This window comes from Nicotiana tomentosiformis, chromosome 1 (genome assembly GCF_000390325.3).
Source record: "Nicotiana tomentosiformis chromosome 1, ASM39032v3, whole genome shotgun sequence".
Classification (NCBI taxonomy): Eukaryota; Viridiplantae; Streptophyta; class Magnoliopsida; order Solanales; family Solanaceae; genus Nicotiana; species Nicotiana tomentosiformis.
The window spans coordinates 42,781,782-42,803,816 of NC_090812.1; the positions used below are offsets into that span (position 1 = coordinate 42,781,782).

The following is a 22,035-nucleotide window of genomic DNA, read 5'->3' on the forward strand; positions in this document are numbered from 1 at the left end:
CGAGTGTCCTTTCACGTTCGCGGAGAAGGAAACCAGAACTGGAATTTCTTGTTTTTACAACTTTAATCTGGAGGATCCGAAACCCACCCGAGCTACTCGAGACCCTATCCAAATACACCATCAAGTCCATAAACATAATACAGACCTGCTTGAACTCTATGTGTAAAACAATAACGAAACTAAGAATCACACCCCAAAACCAAATTGAATCAAAATATGAACTTCAAGTTTCCAAATCGCCCCAAACGCGCCGAATCATACTTAAACTACTCGCAATGATACAAAATTTTGCGTGCAAGTCTTAAATCACCATACAGAATTATTCACGGTCTCAGAATCCCAATTGGACCTTGATAATACCAAAACCTACCCCAAACCAAATTTAAAGAACTTTAAAACCTTCAAAGAGCCAACTTTTACTATTAGGCGTCGAAACGCTCCCGGGTCATCCAAAACTCGATCCGAACATACGTCCAAGTCCGAAATCATCATACAAACCCATTGGAACTGTCAAATCTCAATTCTGAGGTCGTTTACTCAAAACGTTGACCGAAGTCAAACTTAGCCTTTTAAAGCCAACCAAGGAACCAAGTGTTCCGATTTCAACCCGAACCCTTCCAAATCCCAAACTAACCATCCCCACAAGTTATTAAATAGTAAAAGCACGTACGTAGAGTCATATTTAGGGGAACAGGGTTCTAGAAACCAAAATGACCGGTTGGGTCATTACATTCTCCACCTCTTAAACAAATATTCGTCCTCAAACGGATCTAAAATCATACCTGGAGTGCTGAATAAGTGTGGATATCTGCTCCGCATGTCCTCCTCGGCCTCCCAAGTCGCCTCCTCGACTGGTTGGCCCCTCCACTGAACCTTTACCGCAAAAATCTTCTTGGACCTCAACTGGCTGCCTTTCAACAATGGCAACTGGCTCCTCTTCATTACCCATGCTTTTATCTAGCTGAACTATGTTGAAGTCTAACACATGCGACATATCTTCATGATACCTCCACAGCATAGACACACAGAAAATCGGATGAACTCCCAATAGACCGGGAGGCAAGTCAAGCTCATAAACAACCTCCCCAACTCGTCTCAACACCTTAAATGGACCTATAAACCTTGGGTTTAACTTGCCTTTCTTCCTGAACCTCATGATTCCCTTCATCGGCGAGACCTTCAAGAGAAATTTCTCGCCCACCATAAATGATAAATCATACGCTTTCTGATCCGTGTAACTCTTCTGTCTGGACTGTGCTGTGTGAAGTCGCTCCTGAATCAACTTTACCTTTTCCAAGGCATCCTTCACCAAATTAGTACAATATAACTTAGCCTCGTTGGGATCAAATCATCCGATGGGAGAACGACATCGCCGACCATATAAAGCCTCAGATGGATCCATCTCGATGCTGGACTAATAACTGTTGTTGTAAGCAAACTCAGCCAAAGGCAAGAATCGATCCCACTGCCCTCTAAGGTCAATCACACATGCCCTGAGCATATCCTCCAGGATCTGTGGATGAAAGGTTGTGCTGAGCTCTACACGGGTCCCCAACTCACTCTGTACTGCTCTCCAAAAATGCGAAGTAAACTGAGGGCCTCTATTTGATATGATGGAAATAGGCACACCATGCAACCGAACTATCTCCTGAATATAAATCTGGGCCAAACTCTTTGAAGTATACGTGGTTACAACCGGAATGAAGTGTGCCGACTAGGTCAACCTGTCAAGAAGGACCCAAACTGCATCAAACTTCCATAAGGTCTGCGGCAACCCAACTACGAAGTCCATAGTAATGTGCTCCCACTTCTACTAAGGTATAGTTATCTGCTGGAGTAGGCCACCTGGCCTCTGGTGCTCATACTTAACATGTTGGCAATTTAGGCACCTCACAACATACTCAACTATGTCCTTCTTCATCCGCCGCCACCAATAATGCTGCCTCAAGTCGCGATACATCTTTGTAGCACCTGGATGAATAAAATACCGAGAACTGTGGGCCTTCTCTAGGATCTTCTCCCTCAAGCCATCAACATTAAGAACACATGGGTGACCCTGGAGTCGCAGAACACCATCCTCACTGATAGTAGCCTCCTTGGAACCACCCCATAGTACTGTTTCTCTGAGACCCAACAAGTGCGGATCATCAAACCGGCGAGCCTTGATCTGCTCGAATAGTGAAGACTGAGCAACGACACATGCAAGAAATCGGTTGGGCTCTGAAATATCCAACTGCATAAGTTTGTTAGCCAGGGACTGAATGTCCATAGCTAGTGTCCTCTTCTCTGCTGAAATGAATGCCAAGCTATCCATACTCTCCGCCTTTCAGCTCAAAGCATCCACAACTACATTCACCTTGACCAGATGATAAAGAATGGTAATATCATAGTCCTTTGGTAACTCAATCCACTCGCGATGATCGGTGTAAACCTCATAGGACACCCCATAAAGATAATGCCTCCAGATCTTAAGAGCATGAACAATAGCAGCCAACTCCAAATCGTGTACATGGTAATTCTTCTTATGGGGCCTCAGCTAACGTGAAGCATATGCAATACCTCACCCCTCCTGCATCAATACACAACCCAAGCCAACACGTGAAGTTTCGCAATACACAGTATACATCCCCGAACCGAAAGGCAACACTAGAACTAGTGTCGTAGTCTAGGCCATCTTGAGCTTCTGAAAGCTTGCCTAACAATCATTAGACCAATGTAACTGAGCACCCTTCTAATTAAATCTAGTCAAAGGTGCTACAATAGATGAGAAGCCCTGTACAAACCGGCGATAATAACATGCTAACCCTAAGAAGCTCCCGATCTCGGTCGCTGTGGTGGGCCGAGGACAACTCTGAACTGCCTCGATCTTCTTGGGATCAACCTTAATACCCTCGCCTGATACAACATGCCCCAAGAATTCCACAGAATCTAGCCAAAACTCACACTTGGAGAACTTAGCATATAGATTCTGTTCCTGCAGGGTCTGAAGCACCACTCTCAAATGATGCTCGTGCTCCTCCATGCTGTGCGAGTAGATCAAAATGTCATCAATGAAGACAATGAAAAATGAATCAATATACGGCCTGAACACCCTGTTCATCAAATCCATAAACTCTGTCGGGGCGTTAGTCAAACCGAATGACATTTCTAGAAACTCATAATGGCCATATCTAGTCCGGAAAGCAGTCTCCGGAACATTCGAATCCCGAATCTTCAACTTATGGTACCCCAATCTCAAGTCGATCTTAAAGAACACCCTGGCATCCTGAAACTGGTCAAACGAATCATCAATACGTGGCAACGGGTACTTGTTTCTAATGGTAACTTTTTTCAATTGGCGGTAATCAATGTACATCCGCATAGTCCTATCTTTATTCTTCACAAATAATACTGGTGCACCCCAAGGCGATATACTTGGTCTGACGAACCCCTTTGCTAGCAACTCCTCAAGTTGTTCCTTTAACTCTGTCAACTCTTTCGGAGCTATGCGGTGTATTGGGATAGATATAGGTTGGGTACCTGGAGCCAAGTCAATACATAAATCGATATCACGATATGGTGGCATGCTTGGAAGATCACAAGGAAACACATCGGAGAACTCCCGGACTACAGGTACTGAATCAATCGTCGGAGCCTCTATAGTAGTATCCCGAACATAATCTACATAAGCCAAACAACCCTTCTCGACCATATGTCAAGCCTTTAGAAAAGAGATAACCCGGCTAGATGCACTGACAGACGACCCTTTCAACTCCAATCTAGGAAACTCTCGCATCGCCAAGGTAACAGTCTTAGCATGTCAATCAAGGATGACGTGATATGGAGATAACTAGTCCATGCCCAGGATGACCTCAAAGTCGGTCATATCCAACAACAGAAGATCCGCTCTAGTCTCATAACCACAGAATTTGACAACACATGACCGATAAATCCGATCAACAATAACAAAATTACCCACAGGAGTGGACACATAAACAGGAGTGCTCGAGGACTCACGAGGAACATCCAGGAAATGAGCAAACATAGATGACACATATGAAAGGTAGACCCTAAATCAAATAATACCGAAGCATCCCTACCGCAGACAGAAATAATACCTATGATCATGGCATTTGAGGCCACTGCATCTGGTATGGCCGGAAAAGCATAGAATCTAGCTGAAGCGCCGACTGGCTGGCCTCCACCTGACTAATCTGTAACTAGTCGTCCTCTACCTGCCTGGCCTCCACCTCTAGGACGGCCCCTACCCGCCTGGCCTCCGCCCCTAGGCGGCCAGACAGCTAGTGCTGTAATCATGGGTCTGCTGACCTTGTTGCACTGCCTTACCCCGAAGCCTGGGGCAAAACCTCCGCACATGACTGAGATCCCCGCACTTGAAACAACCTCTCGGTATGGTGGACTGCTGACCTGAAGCTTGACCCTGATGGCCTGAATACCCACTGGAAGAACCTTGAATATCTGGTGGGCAGTAAGGTCACACTGGAGTACCCCGAGGAGGCAGCGGTGCTGGATATGTGGGCTTGCTAGGATGACCTCTCCCAAACGGACCTCTGCCCCCAGAAGGAGCACTACTGAATCCTCTAGAATAACGAAAGCTCTTGTCCCGCAGCATCTTCTCTCAGCCCCGCTGACAATAACCCACAATCCTCCGAGCTATCTCCACAACTAGCTGGTAAGAAGTCCCCATCTCAACCTCTCGGGCCATAGTAGCCTAAATACCTGAGTGCAACCCCGCAACAAACCTCTGTACTCTCTCCGCCACAGTAGGAAGTATCATAAGTGCATGGTGAGATAACTCAGAGAATCTTGTCACCCTGCTGGAGCTGCTCAAACTGAAATCGCAACTCTTCCCTCTGAGAGGGTGGAGTATACCTATCCATAAAGGTACGTGTGAACTGGTCCAAGTCAAGAGAAGAGAACCTACTTATCTGCCCAAAAAATAAGACTGTCACCATCTATGGGCCCTGCCCTATAGCTAGAAAGTAGTAAAATCCACCCTGTGGGTCTCTTATATCCTCATGTTGTGCAGTTTGTTCCTGCACCGATCAATGAAGTCCTGGAGATCCTCATATCGCTCACCTCCATAGACAGAAAGGTGTAGCTTGGTCCATCTGTCCAATAGCTTTTGCGGCTCGCTGACCGCAGCTGGTCTGGGCTCAGGTATGGCTGCTGCCACTAGATGGGCTCCTCCAACGGGTAGTGTGCCCGGGGTCTGGTACATGGCAGCTTCATGCCCATGAGCCTGAGCTGTAAGGGTCTGTGCACCCCCTCCCACCTGAGATGTGGCTAGGTCCGCTGGAAATAAACCAGCCTGAGTCATAGTGTCCATGAACCGTGGCATACGACCCATGACCTCCTAAAAGCCTGGTGCGGACATAAAATCTACTGGGGTTGGCTCTACTGTAGGTGCCTCACATGCTCCTCAATAATGGGATCCTCTACTGGATCCGCTGGTGGCATAGTTGGAGCAACCCTAGGACGTCCTCGTTCTTGCCATGGACTGGAGCCCACACTCGGCCTTTGCATCGGCCTCTAGCAACAAAGGGAGCAGCTCCTCCTAGGTCTGGAACATGCACTGTGTGCGTTCTCACCATCTGTGAGAGAATAAGAGAATGATACTTAGTATAACATTAACTGCACGATAAGAGATGAAGAACGAGTAGTTTCCTAACACCCTATAGCCCCTCGAAGATAAGTAAGGACGTCTCCGTACCAATCTGCAAGACTCTATTAGGCATGTTTATAACTTGTGAGACCTACATGAACCTAGTGCTCTGATACCATGTTGTCATGACCCAATTTCTCCTATAGGCCGTGATGGCGCCCAACGTTACCACTAGGCAAGCCAACAGTGAACTAACCATGTGATCTTTTCTTTTAGGATTTTGAAATAGTTGATTTTTAATTATTCAATAAACAAGAAGTGAAAAAGTTAATAAAATAATAAAGTAAACAATTTTAAAAGCAAATGGGATGAAGTAATTACTCAAAAATCAACAAGTGTCTACTAGCATAATCTCCAAGACCTGGTGTCACAAGTGTATGCGATACTAGTAGAATATACAAAAATACTACACTACTGTCTGAAGTGAAATAGACAGAAAATAAAAGCAAAAGAAAGACTTCGGGTGCTGCAGAACCGGCTCGGAAGGCAGCTCACCGCAAAGTCTCGTGGAATCAAGGATGTGCGCCGGAATGATAACCAGATGCACCTACCTCAGATCCTTCACGATTAGTGCAGATGTGTAGCGTGAGTACATAAACAACATGTACCTAGTAAGTATCTAGTCTAACCTCGAAGAAGTAGTGAAGAGGGGTCGACTTCGACACTTACTGTGGGCTAATAATAAAAATACCGAAATTATAATTAAGCATGGGCTACATAATTAAAGCTGAAAACTCTATAACAAGAAATAGATAAACAATTGTCCCACTAACAGTGCATCCCAAATAAATTTCCATCATTTAACACTTTAACCTCTCAAGCCAATGAAACAATATCAAGTATAATTAAACTCCAAGTATTATTACACACGAATTATGCCGAGGTCATACGGCCCGATCCAACATACAAATATATAAACTGTGCACTGCCGAGGGTTGAATGGCATGAACCATAGATCCATATATTCTACTGCCGAGGCTTTCAGTCCACTCCACAAGAAGAGAAGGTACTTTATTGTAAGGCCCCGTAAATTTTTTGCAAAATAAATATAATGTTTCCTGGTGCCGAACTAGGCTGACGTGTTTGAAGATTGTAGAAATTTTTCGCAGCGAGCTTGCGAGCTGCGACTCAGACCTTTTGGGTTGAACAATTCACCGAAAAATAAAGGAAAATTTTTGGCAGAAAAGTGCGTTTCTGCGATCCATTATGCGACCGCAGAATCACTCTGCGGGCCGCATAATGACCGCAGAAGTGAGGCAGAAGAGGGTCAGGCTGGAAGTAATTATGCGGTCAATTATGCGATCGCATAAATGTTCTGCGGTGCATTATGCGGCCGCAGAATAGTTATACGGACCGCATAGTGACCGCATACATAGGCCGATTTCTGGTCATTTTGGTCAGCAATTATGCGACCGATATGCGGTCCGCATATTGATTATGCAATCGCAGAACCTGTTCCAGGGCTTCATTTTTGGGTTTTTAAAACCCGACCCTATTTCGTTAAATACACTCTTTGAGCCATTTTTGAGCTATAATCAGACATTTTAGAGTGAAGGAGAGTGCCCTAGAGTGAGAAGGTGTTCTTCAATAATTGTTCTTCAATTCTTGCCCAAGTTTTGGAAGATTAAGAAGGGAAACTCACTAGGTCTTCATCCTAGAGGTAAGATTCTACACCCTAACCCCTAATTTCAAAATTATCTGAAAATGGGTAATTAACAAGATAATTTTTGGGCATGAGAGTTGTTTATTTTACATGCATGTGTTATCAAAGGGTGTAGGAAGATTGTTGAGCTAAGAATGGTAAAGATTGGGTTGTGGGATGATGGAATCCTCCATAAAAGGACCTTGAAACCTTAATGCACGCCTAATGTTTGATAAAATGCTCAAATGAGCTAGAACCATAATCATCTTCCTAATTTTGATTCAATTTGTTATATTTATACAATAGATTGAAGTTGCTAAGAATTCCGGAACATTTTAGAGTTTAAGGAAGCTCAATTGTGGTATGTTGGCTAAATTCTTGTCCTAGAATTGGATCCTACGATATTCATGTGAATTATGTAAGTTCCGAGTGGTTCATTATAAAATTGGCTATTCCAAGTAAGATTGGGTTGAAAGATGTATGTTCAACAAGTATCCCCAAATGATTTATTCATGTTCTGTTATCAATTGAGGTTGTGTTAAAATATGGGATGTGAATTAATAATGTTTCGACTTCAAGTCAAGTTCAAACGAAGGCTATTATGCCAAATTTTGTGAAATATCTCTATGTGCCTTAGACTCTAAATTGCTCACATGTATACTACACACCTTGATTTGAATTGTATTTGTTGTTGATGGTGATGATGATAGTTGAAATTGAAAAGGTGAGCATGAAATACTAAACATGGCCAACGTGCCAAGAATGATCTTATAATTCTGGCCATTAGTGCCCATGAAATGAAAAAATGTGAAAGTAAATTGTAAGATGTGAAAGACAGCCTAGCCGATCGGGTCGTGATCGGACATCATGCCGCACACATGGTGGTGATTGTGCTGTAAATTGTAATTGAAATTATGATTGTGGTCGATGTCCCTAATGGATATCCTAGCCGGTCGGGTCGTGATCGGACTCTATGTTAAAGACGGTGGCATTGATATTGAGAGTATTTGTGGTTGATGTCTCTAATGAGATAGCCTAGCCGATCGGGTCGTGATCGGACTCCGTGCTGAGATACGGTGGTACTGGTTTTATGAATAATGGTATTGTGGACAATGGTATATCGATACTAAATATCTCCCAACGTGAGATATGGAAATAAATTTGAACACTGTCTTGATTCTAAATTGAGGTTTGATGTTGATTAAGGCTTTCATTGATATTATGATAATCTTGTTTGTATTATTTGTCATTCTATTGAGAGGGTGTTTAGTTGTACATACTAGTGCTATTCGATAGTACTAACGTCCCTTTTGTCAGGGGCGATGCATCTTTAAATGGATGTAGGTGGTTCCACAGCAGGAGATATTGATCAGTGATAGCAGTACACCTTCTTCCCAGCTGACTTGGTGAGCCCCACTTCATCCTGGGGTCATGTATCTTTTGTTCTTTATGTATTATGGTTGAGGTATAGTCGGGGCCTTGTTACCAGCATTATCATAGTACTCTTCTTTATCTATAGAGACTCTGTAGACATAGTGCAGGCTGTATATTGGTGTTGGGAAGTCAAACTCATTATGTTGTATTTGAATTACTATTTCTACTTCAGATTATAAAAAATGCGTGGAATTTAGACTTAAAAAATAATGAAAACTATTGGTAATGAATTTGTATTGTAGACATGATTACGTTTTTGTCTAATTAATGAAAATATGTATTATCTCCATTCATGGATGAGTTGGGTAGAAGGAAATCAAACAGGCTTGCTCGGCCGGGTTCACTCGGTTGAGCACCGGTCGTGCTCCTCGATTTTTGGGGCGTGACATTTATAAACAACCGATTCAAGGATTATTAAGAGGCTAATATACAAAGAAGCACCAACTCTTATTAACGGTTAAGTAACCCGTCAAAACTCAAGTAAATGAAATTCGATCCTTTAGAATTCCTTTATCAAGTTCCAATATGATTTAAGCACTTAAATTAACAAGTAGGGTGCAAACATCGCAAGTATTACATGATTTGGGTCCTAAACAACCCGGACATAAGCATAATTAGTAGCTACACACGGACTCTCGTCACCTCATGCATACGTAGCCACCACAATTAGAAGCACATATTAATTCAAATAACCTATTGGGTAAATTTCCTCTTACAAGGTTATAAAAGAGACTTACCTCGTCTCAAAGCTCACTTTCCGGCCTCCAATTCACTCTAAAGCCTCAACTCGGTGCCGAACAATCTGAAACTAGTCAAATGTTGTATAAATAAATCAATGTATGTTCAAAAGTTCGTATTCTAACCATTAAAGTGATTACCCAACCCCAATTGAAGGATTCCTAAAATTCATCCCGGGCCCACGTGCCCGATTCCGAAAATGTTTGAAAACAATTGTTACCCATAACCTCATGAACTCAAATATATAATTTTCACTAAATTCCATGACTATATCTGTAGTTAAATCCCATTTTAATCAAAACCTAGATTTTCATCTAAACCCATGATTTTCACAAATTTACATGTTAAAATCTACCCATAATCTATGTATTAAACTCACATTAGGTAGAAATTACTGACCTTCAAAAGTTAGGTTGAAATTCCCCTCTTTAAAGCTCCAAAATCGCCCAAGAGTGCAATAAATGAGCTCAAAATAGCCTAAGTTCCGATTTAAAACAAGACACTGCCGAGGGGTCTTTATATACGATCGTGGCCAAGAACACACGATCGCAAAGGCAAAACATGAGGAGCCCAGAAAAAGGCTCTACGCGAATTCGGGGCTTGGCACGCGAACTCGAAGGGCAACTGGGTAGCCCAGGTCCAGGCTGTTACGCGAACACGACCCTCCAACTGCGAACGCGAAGGCTAAAGGGCCCAAGCCTCCGCGAACGTGGCCCTGCCTATACCAACGCGAAGGGGAAATCCTTCTACGTGAACACGGGTATCCTTCCGTGTTCGCGATGAGGGAAAGAAGAACTAGAATTTCTGGTTTTTCCAACTTTAATCTGGGGGTCCGAAACCCACCCGAGCCACTCGGGACCCTGTCCAAATGCACCAACAAGTCCATAAACATAATAGGGACTTGCTTGAACTCTTGAAATGCGTAAAACAATAACGAAACCTAGAATCGCACCCCAAAACCAAATTGAATCAAAATATGAACTTCAAGTTTCCAAATCGTTCCAACGCACCGAATCATACTTAGACTACTCAGAATGACACCAAATTTTATCTGCAAGTCTTAAATCACCATACGGAACTATCCTCAGTCTCGTAATCTTGATTGGACCTCAATAACACCAAAACCTACTCCAAACACAATTTAAAGAACTTTAAAACCTTTAGAGAGCCAACTTTCACTATTAGGCACCGAAACGCTCACGGGTCATCCAAAACCCAATCCGAACATACGCCCAAGTACAAAATCATCATTTAAACCCATTAGAACCGTCAAATCCTGATTCTGAGGCCGTTTACGTAAAATATTGACCGAAGTCAAACTTAGCCTTTTAAAGCCAACTAAGGAACCAAGTGTTCCGATTTCAACCTGAACCCTTTCAAATCCCGAACTAACCATCTGCGCAAGTCATAAAATAGTAAAAGCACGTACGAGGAGTCTTATTTAGGGAAACATTGTTCTAGAAAGTAAAATAACCGGTCGGGTCGTTACATTTGTGTAGATCCAAGGAAGATAGAGGCATTTCAAAGTTGGCCCAAGCCATCTTCAGCTACAGAGATTTGGAGTTTTCCCGGCTTGGCCGGATATTATCGTTGCTTTGTGGAGGGTTTCTCATCTATTGCAGCTCCTATGACTAAATTGACCCAGAAGGGTGCTCCATCCAGGTGGTTAGATGAGTGTGAAGAGAGCTTTTAGAAACTTAAGACTGTCGTGACCATAACTCCAGTTCTAGTTTTGCCTTCAACATCGGTTTTTTATACTGTATATTATGATGCTTCTCAGATTGGTATTGGGTGTGTCTTAATGCAGGAGGGTAGAGTAATTGCTTATGCTTCGCGCCAGTTGAATCCACATGAAATGAACTACCATGCTCATGATTTAGAGTTGCCAGCTATTGTTCATGCATTGAAGATTTGGAGATACTATATCTATGGTGTGTCTTGTGAAGTATTTATAGATCATCGATGTCTTCACATTTATTCAAATAGAAGGATCTAAATTTGAGACAATGTAGATGGTTGGAGATGCTAAAGGACTATGATATTACTATTTTGTATCATCCCGGAAAGGCCAATGTGGTAGCCGATGCCTTAAGTAGGAAGGCATTGAGTATGGGCAGCCTTGCATTTATTCGTATTAGTGATAGGCCGCTTGCAACAGATGTTCCGGCCTTGGCCAATTAGTTCGTGAGATTAGATGTTTCGGAGCCCAATCGGGTTCTAGATTGTGTGGTTTCTCAGTCTTCTTTATATGACCGCATCAGAGAGTGATAGTATGATGGCCCCCATTTGCTTGTCCTTAAGGACACAGTTCAGCACGGTGATGCCAAAGATGTTACTATTAGAGATAATGGGATGTTGAGGATGCAAGGTCGGATTTATGTACCAAACATAGATGGACTGCGTGAGTTGATTCTTGAGGAGGCCCACAGTTCGTGGTATTCCATTCATCCGGGTGCCGCCAAGATGTATCATTACTTTAGGCAGCATTACTGGTGGAGAAGGATGAAGAAAGATATAGTGGGGTTTGTAGCTCGGTGTTTAAATTGTCAGCAGGTGAAGTACGAGCATCAGAGACCGGGCTACTTCAGAGCCTTGAAATTTAGGAGTGGAAGTAGGAGCGTATCACCATAGACTTCATAGTTGGTCTCCCACAGACTTCGAGGAAGTTGATGATATTTGGGAGATTGTGGATAGGTTGACCAAGTCCGCACATTTTATTCTAGTTGGTACTACTTATTCCTCGGAGTGGTTAGCGGATACCTATATCTGCGAGATTGTTCGCCTTCATGGTGTGTCAGTGTCCATCATTTCAAATTGAGGCACACAGTTTATATGACAGTTTTGGAGAGTAGTGCAGCGAGAGTTAGGCACACAGGTTCAGTTGAGTATAACATTTCACCCTCAGACAGACGGACACTCCGACCACACTATTCAGATATTGGAAGATATGTTACGCGCTTGTGTTATAGATTTCGGGAGTTCTTGGGATCAGTTTCTGTCACTAGTAGAGTTTGCTTATAACAATAGCTACCAATCGAGCATTCAGATGGCTCCATATGAAGCTTTGTATGGGAGATGGTGTCGGTCTCCGGTAGGTTGGTTTGATCCGGGTGAGGCTAGGCTATTGGGTACTGACTTAGTTCAAGATGCTTTGGAAAACGTTAAATTGATTCAAGATCGAATTCGCACGGTGCAATCTAGACAGAAGAGTTATGCTGACCGGAAGGTTCGTGATGTTGCTTACATGGTAGGAGAGTAGGTACTACTTAGCATTTCACCTATGAAGGGTGTTATGAGATTCGGGAAGAATGACAGGTTGAGTCCTCGGTATATTGGTCCTTTTGAGGTACTTGACAGGATTGGATAGATGGCTTATAAACTTGCATTACCACCTAGTCTATCGGGTGTTCATCTGATGTTTCATGTATCTATGCTCCAGAAGTATGTCGGAGATCCGTCTCATGTTTTGGACTTTAACACAGTTCAACTGGATGGTAATTTGACTTAGGATTGGAGCCGGTGGCTATTTTGGATCGGCAGGTTCGAAAGCTGAGATCAAAGAACATAGCCTCAGTGAAAGTGCAGTGGAGAGGCCAGCCAGTCGGAGAATCTACCTGGGAGACTGAGCGGGAGATGTAGAGCAAATATCCACACCTATTTGAGACTTCAGGTATAATTCTAAACCCGTTCGAGGAAGAACGTTTGTTTAAGAGGGGGAGAATGTAACGACCCAGCTGATCATTTTGAGTATTACAGTCCCGTTCCCCCATTTACTGAATATTTCATGCTCAATTATAATTATGTGACTTGTCAGGGAGGTTTCAGAATGAATTGGAACACTTAGTTCCAAGATTTAAAACTTAAGTTGAAATAATTGACCGGATGATGAATTATTTGTAAACAACCCCGGAATGGAATTTTGATGGTTCCAATAGCTGCGTATGGTGATTTCGGACTTAGGAGTGTGTCCGGATATTTATTTTGAGGTCTGTAGTTAAACTTGGCTTGAAATGGCGGAAATAAGAAATTGAAAGTTTGGAAGTTTAAGCGGGAGTTGACTTTTTGATATCAGGGTCGAAATCCAATTCTAGAAATTGGAATAGGTTCGTTATGTCATTTATGACTTTTGTGCAAAATTTGAGGTCTATCGGACTTGATTTGATAGGTTTCGGCATCGAATGTAGAAGTTAGAATTCGTTAGTTTTCGTTAAGCTTGAATTAGGGTGCGATTCATATGCTTTAAATCATCATACGCAGCTATTGGAACCATCAAAATTCCATTCTGGGGTTGTTTACACATGATTCATCATCCGGTCAATTATTTACACATAATTCGAGGCCTTAGTTGAGGATTTGAAGGTCGAGTTGATGTCGGAATTTGATAAATTTAGTATGGTTGAACTCGTGGTTGAATGAACATTCATATTTTGTAATTTTTATCGGGTTCCGATACGTGGGCCCTCACTGTTTATGTTTTAGATTAATTTCGGATTTTAATTGGAAATGTTAGTATTTTTATATGGAATTGATTCCTAAAATTTGTGTTGACTGTATCGAATTATTTGTGATTAGATACTAGACGTTCGGAGGCCAATTTGCGAGGAAAAGGCTTATTGGAATAATGAATTGCACGGTTTGAGGTAAGTAACACTTCTAAACTTGGTTCTGAGGGTATAGATTTCCGAATTACATATTACAAAATTGTCTGGAGGTGACGCATATGCTAGGTAACAGGCGTGTAGGCATGCACCGTAGAAATTATGACGTAATTGATTCTGTGGAATTGTGTATTCAAGTAATCTTGGCATTATCCATGTACTTTCATGTGTTAAAGAAATTGAACTGAGAAGCATGTTAAAAATCAGGCTTAGGCCATGTACCAATATTTTGGGATCCACAGAGGTCATATTACTGTTAAATTAATTGTTTTAAAAAAATGTAATTTGTACTCAGTAACATGGATTATTTGCATATCATATCTTAGTCTCTGTTGCCATTCATTGATACATCATATCATTTTGTCGGGCTGATGAAATTATGAGCCCGAGAGACTGGAGTGGTTAATGACTGAGTGAGGCCGAGGGCCTGATTGTGAGTTATATTTATGGGATCGGGTTTCATGCCGCAGCATATTTTATTAAGTTTATGCCTGGACCTGATTTATTATAGCTCTTGGGCTGAAGGAGCCCTTCCGGAGTCTGCATTCCACACAGTGAGCGCAATGGAAAATATATTTGGGATGGAGTTCCCTGGGCATGGAGTTGCTATATATATATTCACATTTGGGATGAAGTTGCCTTATTTATTTATATTTGGGATGGACTTCCCAGGGCATGGAGTTGCTTTATATATTTACATCTGGGATGGACTTCCTAGGGCGTGGAGTTGCCTTTTACATTTATATCAGGGCTGGACTGGCCATATACAGTACTGAGTGACTGACTGTCAGTTGCTATTTATATTGAGGGATGGACCTTCCCTCGGCTGGACCCGCCCGTACAATACGGAGTGATTGAGTACTCTGAGAGTGTGAGTACGCGATGCTTCCATAGTAGTATACCATATGAGTACGCGATGCTTCCATAGTAGTATACCATATACAGCATGTACATTGACATGTAGATATAGAGATGTCATATTCCTCATATCATACAGAGTTGGTTTATTTCACTTGTATTGAGTTTATCTGTTGAACTTGAAAACATGCCTATATTTTTGTACTGTTATTTCATATTGGACTGTACCTGTTGAGCTCGTTACTACTTTCAGCCCAAAGGTTAGTCTTGTTACTTATTGAGTACATGGGGTCGGTTGTACTCATACTGGAGTCTGCACTTTGTGTGCAAATCCAGGTACTTCCGGATACGACGGTTGTTAGATTTTGGAGATTTTTCGTTAGAGACTATCGAGGTAGATGCTTGGCGCCCGCAGACCTTGGCTCTTTTTTCTTTCAATTATCTGTACTGTTCTATATTTCCAGACAGTGTTTTATCAATCAGACTATGTTATTATTTAGATGCTCATGTACTCAGTGACACCGGATTTTGGGAGTGTATTGTATAAAAACTCTGTATTTGGTATCAGAAATTGTCAGATTTCCTCTTAAGCTTATTTATTATATTTTCAAACTTAAAGAATTTTGGTGATTTTGGGATTGTTGGCTTGCCTGGTATTGAGATAGGCGCCATCACGACATGTGAGATTTTGGGTCGTGACACTGTAAGGACTGGATGGCTCGAAAAAAATCCTAAGTCTAAAACATTAAGGTTTGGAGAATTCGGTGGTTGATACATTAACCATATATCAAATCCATCTTGCTTCGCTACTCGGGAAAATTCTTAATCGTCATGTCGAATATGCATTTTTGCATTGTCTTGCTGAATAATATTGAGGGTAGTTCAGCTGATTGTTAGTTAGTCAGTTAGATTAGTAGATATAATTAATGATGTACAGCTAGCATACAGCTGGAGTTAGTTGCATTAGGCAAGAGTATTAGATTTGTATATAAAAGTGTATAGTGTACACAATAGTGAGCAGAGCAAATACAGATAATTTCCCAGATTCCAGAATATTCTCTCTCTGTACTTTATCTCATTTCTCTCTTCACAAATACTCCATTGTCGAGCTTCTAAGCTCTTAACATGGTATCAGAGCTTTGAGACATGATCAACACTCAAATCATCTCTTATTTCCTTCTCTCAAGATAAGTGATGTTGCGATCTCACTGAATTATGAAGGTTTGTTCTACAATAGCTTGTTGGAAAATTAGGGCTTGAATTTCTCTCCTAATTCAGCTAGGAGAACAATGGAAATTGGAGATGAGACAAATGTAGCGGCTGTAGGAACCGGTAACGTAACAATTGAACCAAAATTCGACCATACCCACCCACTTTTTGTGCATCCATCGGAAGGATCGATGTAGCGGCGTAGATCGATGCATATAGCACTACAAGCCAAACACAAGTTAGGCTTTGTAACTGGGACATGTAGGAAGGATTCATTCAAGGATGAATAACATGAACATTGGGAGACTTGCAATGCTATAGTACTCCCATGGATCATAAACACAGTTGCACCGCATCTTCTTAGTGGAATAGTCTATACCTCTTATGCATATTTGTGTGGGAAGATTTGCGAGAGCGATTAGACAAGGTCAATAGAGTACGCATTTTCTAGTTGCATCGCAAAATTGCGACAATTTCTCAAGGTACAGACTTTGTTTCGCTATATTTTACAAAATTAAAGGAACTATGGGTAGAATATGATGCCATGGTGCCTTCCCCAAATTGTGGGTGTGCTAAGTCCAAAGAGAGTGTTGAGCACTTTCTTTAACAGCGTATGCTTCAGTTTCTCAGTGGTTTAAATGATTCCAATGACCAAGCACGGTGCCAAATTCTCATGAAAACAGTTGAGCCTACACTAAATCAGGCATACACCATGATTATTGAGAATGAAAGACAATTGACTTCGAATGGTAGGATTAGTTCAATAATAGAAGGAAATAATATTACAGCTTTATGGAGTGCCAAAGGACCCCGACAAAAACCTAAGAGAAATTTCAATCTGCAATGCGAATATTGCAAGATGAAAGGTCACAGTAAAGAAAATTTCTATCAACTTGTTGTATATCCTCTAGACTTCAAGGGCAGAAAGAAGAAAGGGATAGCAGTTAATGCCACATCCTTTGGTGGGACACAAAATAAGCACATAAATATGACTCCAAGTCAGAGCTTCACTAGGGGTCATTTTCAAGGACGCAATGTTGTTGATAAAGGCTATGGTTTTACTCCAGGAGAACACAGGCAGAGTTTTTCTAATGCTGATCATTGCCAAGGTTCCACATCTCAGGCTCATAGTCAAGGAATGATAAATAATGCTATATTTGATCAAGGAACACTTAGATACAGGAGGAGCACATAATGCAAGGGCCATGCCTATGTTCTTCTCCCACGAACAATACAGTCAAATCCTAAAACTGCTCAACAAAGATAAAAATAATGAGGTAGCAGCCAATGCAGCATACTTGATTAATAGGATACCATCTTCTGCTTTAAATGGGGAGTCACCCTTTGAAGTGTTTTATGGGAGAAAGCCTAATCTGAAACACTTGAGGGTTATTGGTAGCCTTTCTTATGCCACTATTACTGGTTCCAAAGGTGACAAATTCAGTCCTAGAGCTGAAGCAACAGTCCACATGGGGTATTCCAGCACACAAAAGGGCTATAAACTTTATAGTCTCACATATAAAACCTTTTTTTGTTAGTAGAGATGTAGTTTTCAAGGAGAATGTTTTTCCTTTTATGTCTTCTCATTTAGTAGTAGGTACCACAGTGCCATATCACTGTCCTTCTATTGCTTTTGATGGTCTTAGTCAAACAACTTGCATAGAACCAGGTTCAGAACCAAGTCTAGAACAACTAGTTCCTGCAGAATTGTTAGTGAACACAGAATCCTACTGTATCCCAAGGCTACACAACTTCCCCACATCATATAGGAAGTTCCCCTCATTATCCTATAGCAGGGACTCCAATTGTTCCTCACATAGGGTCTCCTCACCAGCCTAAGAGATCTGCTAGGGACTTCCGACCCCCTGGTTGGCTGAATGATTTTGTGCATGGCCCTCTGCCAAGTTATCACACCATAGCATCTTGCTTGTACCCTATCTCTAACTATATATCTTATACCTCTCTTTCTGCTTCATATCTTGATTCCATCTGCAATTACTCAACCATCAAAGAACCTGAGACTTATGCTGAAGCTGTGCATGATACACATTGGGTGACTGCCATGAATCAGGAGATTCAAGTAGTTATGGATAACAATATCTGGTCCCTTGTGGAGTTGCCTGCCGGAAAGAGGGCTATTGGATGCAAATGGGCATATAAGGTGAAATATAATGCCAAAGGTGAGGTTGAGAGATACAAGGCCAGATTAGTGGCTAAAGGGTATACTCAACAAGAAGGCTTGGATTATCAGGAGACCTTTTCTCCTGTGGTCAAGATGGTAACTGTTCGAGCTGTCTTGTCCATGGCTGCCATGTATGGTTGGCATCTACACCAAATGGATGTTTTAATGCTTTTCTCCAAGGGGATCTGGTTGAGGAAGTGTACATGGTACAACCTCCTGGTTTTGCTAGCAAGGGGGATCAATCCAAAGTTTACAAGTTACAAAGGTCTTTGTATGGTGATGTTTGGCATATTTCGATATGTGTTGATGTTACTTTACCCATGTTTTAACCGCTTCTTGATGTTATTTGATCTTTAAAATGCCCAACATGGTTTAATTATTGGTTTTATGACTAATTGAGTTGTGTGTGGTGAATTAGGGTGTTTGGAGTGCAAAAATATGAATAAAAGGTGCTCTAGGTAGAGGAAGAGAGATTGGATGCGTCGCATCCAATCTAGAAAAAGATCAGATTTCGTGCACCCTTAGCAGTGAAGTCGGCCCATAGCATCCACCGTAGCATCCGAAGCTGAGAAGTGGAGGACGAGGTGGATGCGACGCATCCACCCTAGCATCAATCCCTGAAGCTGATTTGGATTAGAAATAGGAGAACTTTGGCCCACGACTTTGGTACGCAATATATAAGCCAAAAACGCCTCTTTTAGGTCATCTAACATATTGGGAAGAGGGAAAAAGCCACGACAAAGCTGTGGAGGCCGGAATTCATCAAGTTTCTTCTTTCTCCCACCAAACTTAGTAATTTTTATGTTTCTTTATATGATTTGTTGTTTGGCTACCATGTCTATGTGGAGCTAAACTTCACGTTCTAGGGTTGTGGTTCTTTCATGACTATTGTTATTCGGATATTGATTTTGACTTCTTGATTTATCATATTAGTTTATTTATTCAATCTTGCACTTAATTATTTAATTGCTTGATCACCAATTGAATATTATCTACGAATCTAGAATTGAACTCGAAAGTGGGAATTCTATATTGCATATAGGATTGAGTAGGGCAAGTTCTTGAACTCGGGCATCGGGGAACGGATTCGTAGTTAGGATAGACATATACCTAATTGCCTTGCTTGGTTGATTTACAGGAATTATAAATGCGTTCTTGTTGATTCTAACTCCATAGACATATAGGCGTTAGGTTAGCTTGAATAGGCGAGTAAGAACTCGACAGATTCTTATGAGCATTAACCCTGTCAACCAATAAGCTAGATAAATTAGTCGGTCAATTCAATTGAAGAATACAATAGGATTGTTAGATAGCCCATAACCCTAGATCGTTTTCATTACATTGATATCATTAAAATCTGCTCTTTCTCTGTTCAAAGTTTATTATTTATATTTTTCTTATTTAATTAGTTAGAATAAAATATTTTTAGATTTAATTCTTGTTTAGATAATTAAGATAGGCTAATTTAGTTAATAGCTAATCATAAGTCCTCGTGGGTTCGACATCCGACTTTTAGTCACTTTATTACTTGACGACCGCGTATACTTGCGTGAGTGTGTTTGGTCGCAACAAGTTTTTGGCGCCGTTGCCGGGGACTTAGAAATTTGCTATTTTTCTAGATTAGACATTTTTTTTTATCTATTCATGTTTTTTTATTATTTTATTTTAGTTAGTATTTTTTATTTATTTTAGCATGGCATCTTGGAATAAAAATTGTTCGAATGATGGTTATTCTTATTTTGATGATCCTTGTCCATATTGTGGAGGACCCCACTGGTGGAAAAATTGTCAGAATGTTCCCAGGAGCGAGTTGTGCGCACAATCTCAATCCTTTGAGTGGAATATTTGTAATATGTGTGGTGGTCAAGATGGCCATTGGGATAGTTGTCCTAATTTTGTTCATCCTTCTCTGAGCCCTTATTATGATCTTTCTAATGATATTTCTGAGTTTGATAGGGGCAATGAAGTGCAGGATATGGAGCCTGATGCATATATTAGGGATATTCTGAGGCAAGTAGCAGAGCAACAGGATGAACTCAAAAAAGATATGAAAAGAATGAGGGCAGCAATCACAAGAATGAAGGCCAATATGGAAGAATTGAATGAAGAGAGCGAGTACCAGCAAGAGAAAATTTTTGAAAAAGAGGAGATTTTGAGCCAAACTTGGCTGGCAGAACAGGCTGAAAAGTTAGAAATATATGAAGCTCAACATGAGGAACTTACTGATGGGATGAGACACTTTATAGAGGGAAGATCTAAACTGGGACAAGGGATCTATAAATTTGTCACTACTATTCACGACTTGCAAGATAAATTAAATGCAAAGGTTGTTGCGTCTATCGCCCAACAAAATAGTAATGAGTTGTCAGAAGCTGAAAAGGAGCTTATACGCCAAATTGAGGAGCTAAAAGTGGAGAGCCAATCATTCGAGCATATTTCTGTTGATGATGCCCATGTTGAGAAAAGTACACTAGAGCCATGCGAGGTAGCAGATAATATTATATTTGAAGACTCTAATGTGTGCACATATGAGGATATAAATAGTAATACAATTCTAAAGTTGGGGCGTGTTGGTCCTCATTCTAAACATTTTTCGACATTGTATTTGGATGATGACATGGAAATCGAGTCATCTAAGCCTTTGGAGGAGTCAATGGAAGAGGAACATGATGCCTATATTTTTGAATTTGTCATGCCAAAAAGCAAAAAATACATTCCTCATCTAAAGGCCGAGAAGTGTAGAGTGAAAAATTTATTACTTGGCCTGGTTATCTTTGTAGCCCCACCACTGGAGCATAGCCGCAAACTGGATGCCATGTTAGGGGCTCAATTCATAAGTTCGAGGTGGAGGCAAAAAGTGGTTCACGTCGTGCCGCTACGTTAAATCAGGCGCTTGTTGGGAGGCAACCCAGCGTTACTGCTTTCTTTTATTTTTGTTTACTTTTTATTTTATTTTATTTTTATTATTTTGTAGTATTTATTTTTGTTTTGTAGGATTATGAGCATAGGAAGCAAAGCCATTAGAAGAGTGCAAAAGCGAGCTAGATGGTGAGGACTAAGTGTGGGGTGCCCACACAAAGGACGATGCCTGGGGAAGTCTGAGTACCTCGTGAGCCGCTATTGCTTCGGCCTTTGGCCTACCAGGGAGTCTCGTTTACCCTCTTATTATTTATAATGTGCATTGAGGACATTGCAAAATTTTAAGTGTGGGGTGAGGAGATCGTTTGGATAAGTTTCTGTGCTATTTTAGCTTAGTTGTAGTACTCATTCTTAAGTGTAGTAGCTTTTGTGAAGGAAAAAAAAATGAAAAATTAGAAAAATTGGACTTTTCCCGACGATTGATCTCCTAGACAGTTTTCTTGAGGGATTAAAGTCTAAACAAAAATCCAAAATATATCTTTTAGCTTTCTTTAGGTAGTAATAATCCCCTATGGTTTTTCTTTGTGCCTCGGTTCTTTTCCATGGGATGTAGTTTGAACCGGGTAGTTTTTTTCTTTCCGAGTAGATTAGGAATTTAGAAAATAAAAGGAGGAAGAATGATGAACCTAAGCGCCCTTGACTTGTTTCATAGTAGCATATTTATGCTTTGGCATGTGTAGTATCTCCCCTATATTTTGATATTAATCTTGATGCCTTTAAATTGGATAGC

The 22,035-nt window shown here is 41.2% G+C and overlaps 1 protein-coding gene across 1 annotated transcript; it reads right to left on the bottom strand.

Annotated features, from left to right (window-relative positions):
- Nucleotides 1-1,719: 1,719 nt before the first annotated feature.
- On the bottom strand, nucleotides 1,720-2,314 carry LOC138906341 (uncharacterized). The gene is made up of 2 exons (XM_070194881.1): nucleotides 1,972-2,314; nucleotides 1,720-1,724 (listed from the first exon to the last, which is right to left on the bottom strand). The coding sequence occupies exons 1-2, from the start codon at nucleotides 2,312-2,314 to the stop codon at nucleotides 1,720-1,722; spliced, it is 348 nt and encodes a 115-aa protein (XP_070050982.1).
- Between the last annotated feature and the right edge of the window lie 19,721 nt (nucleotides 2,315-22,035).

Coding starts and splice junctions, on each gene's coding strand:
- LOC138906341 (XM_070194881.1), bottom strand. CDS start 2,314: ATGGATAGCTTGGCATTCATTTCAGCAGAGAAGAGGACACTAGCTATG.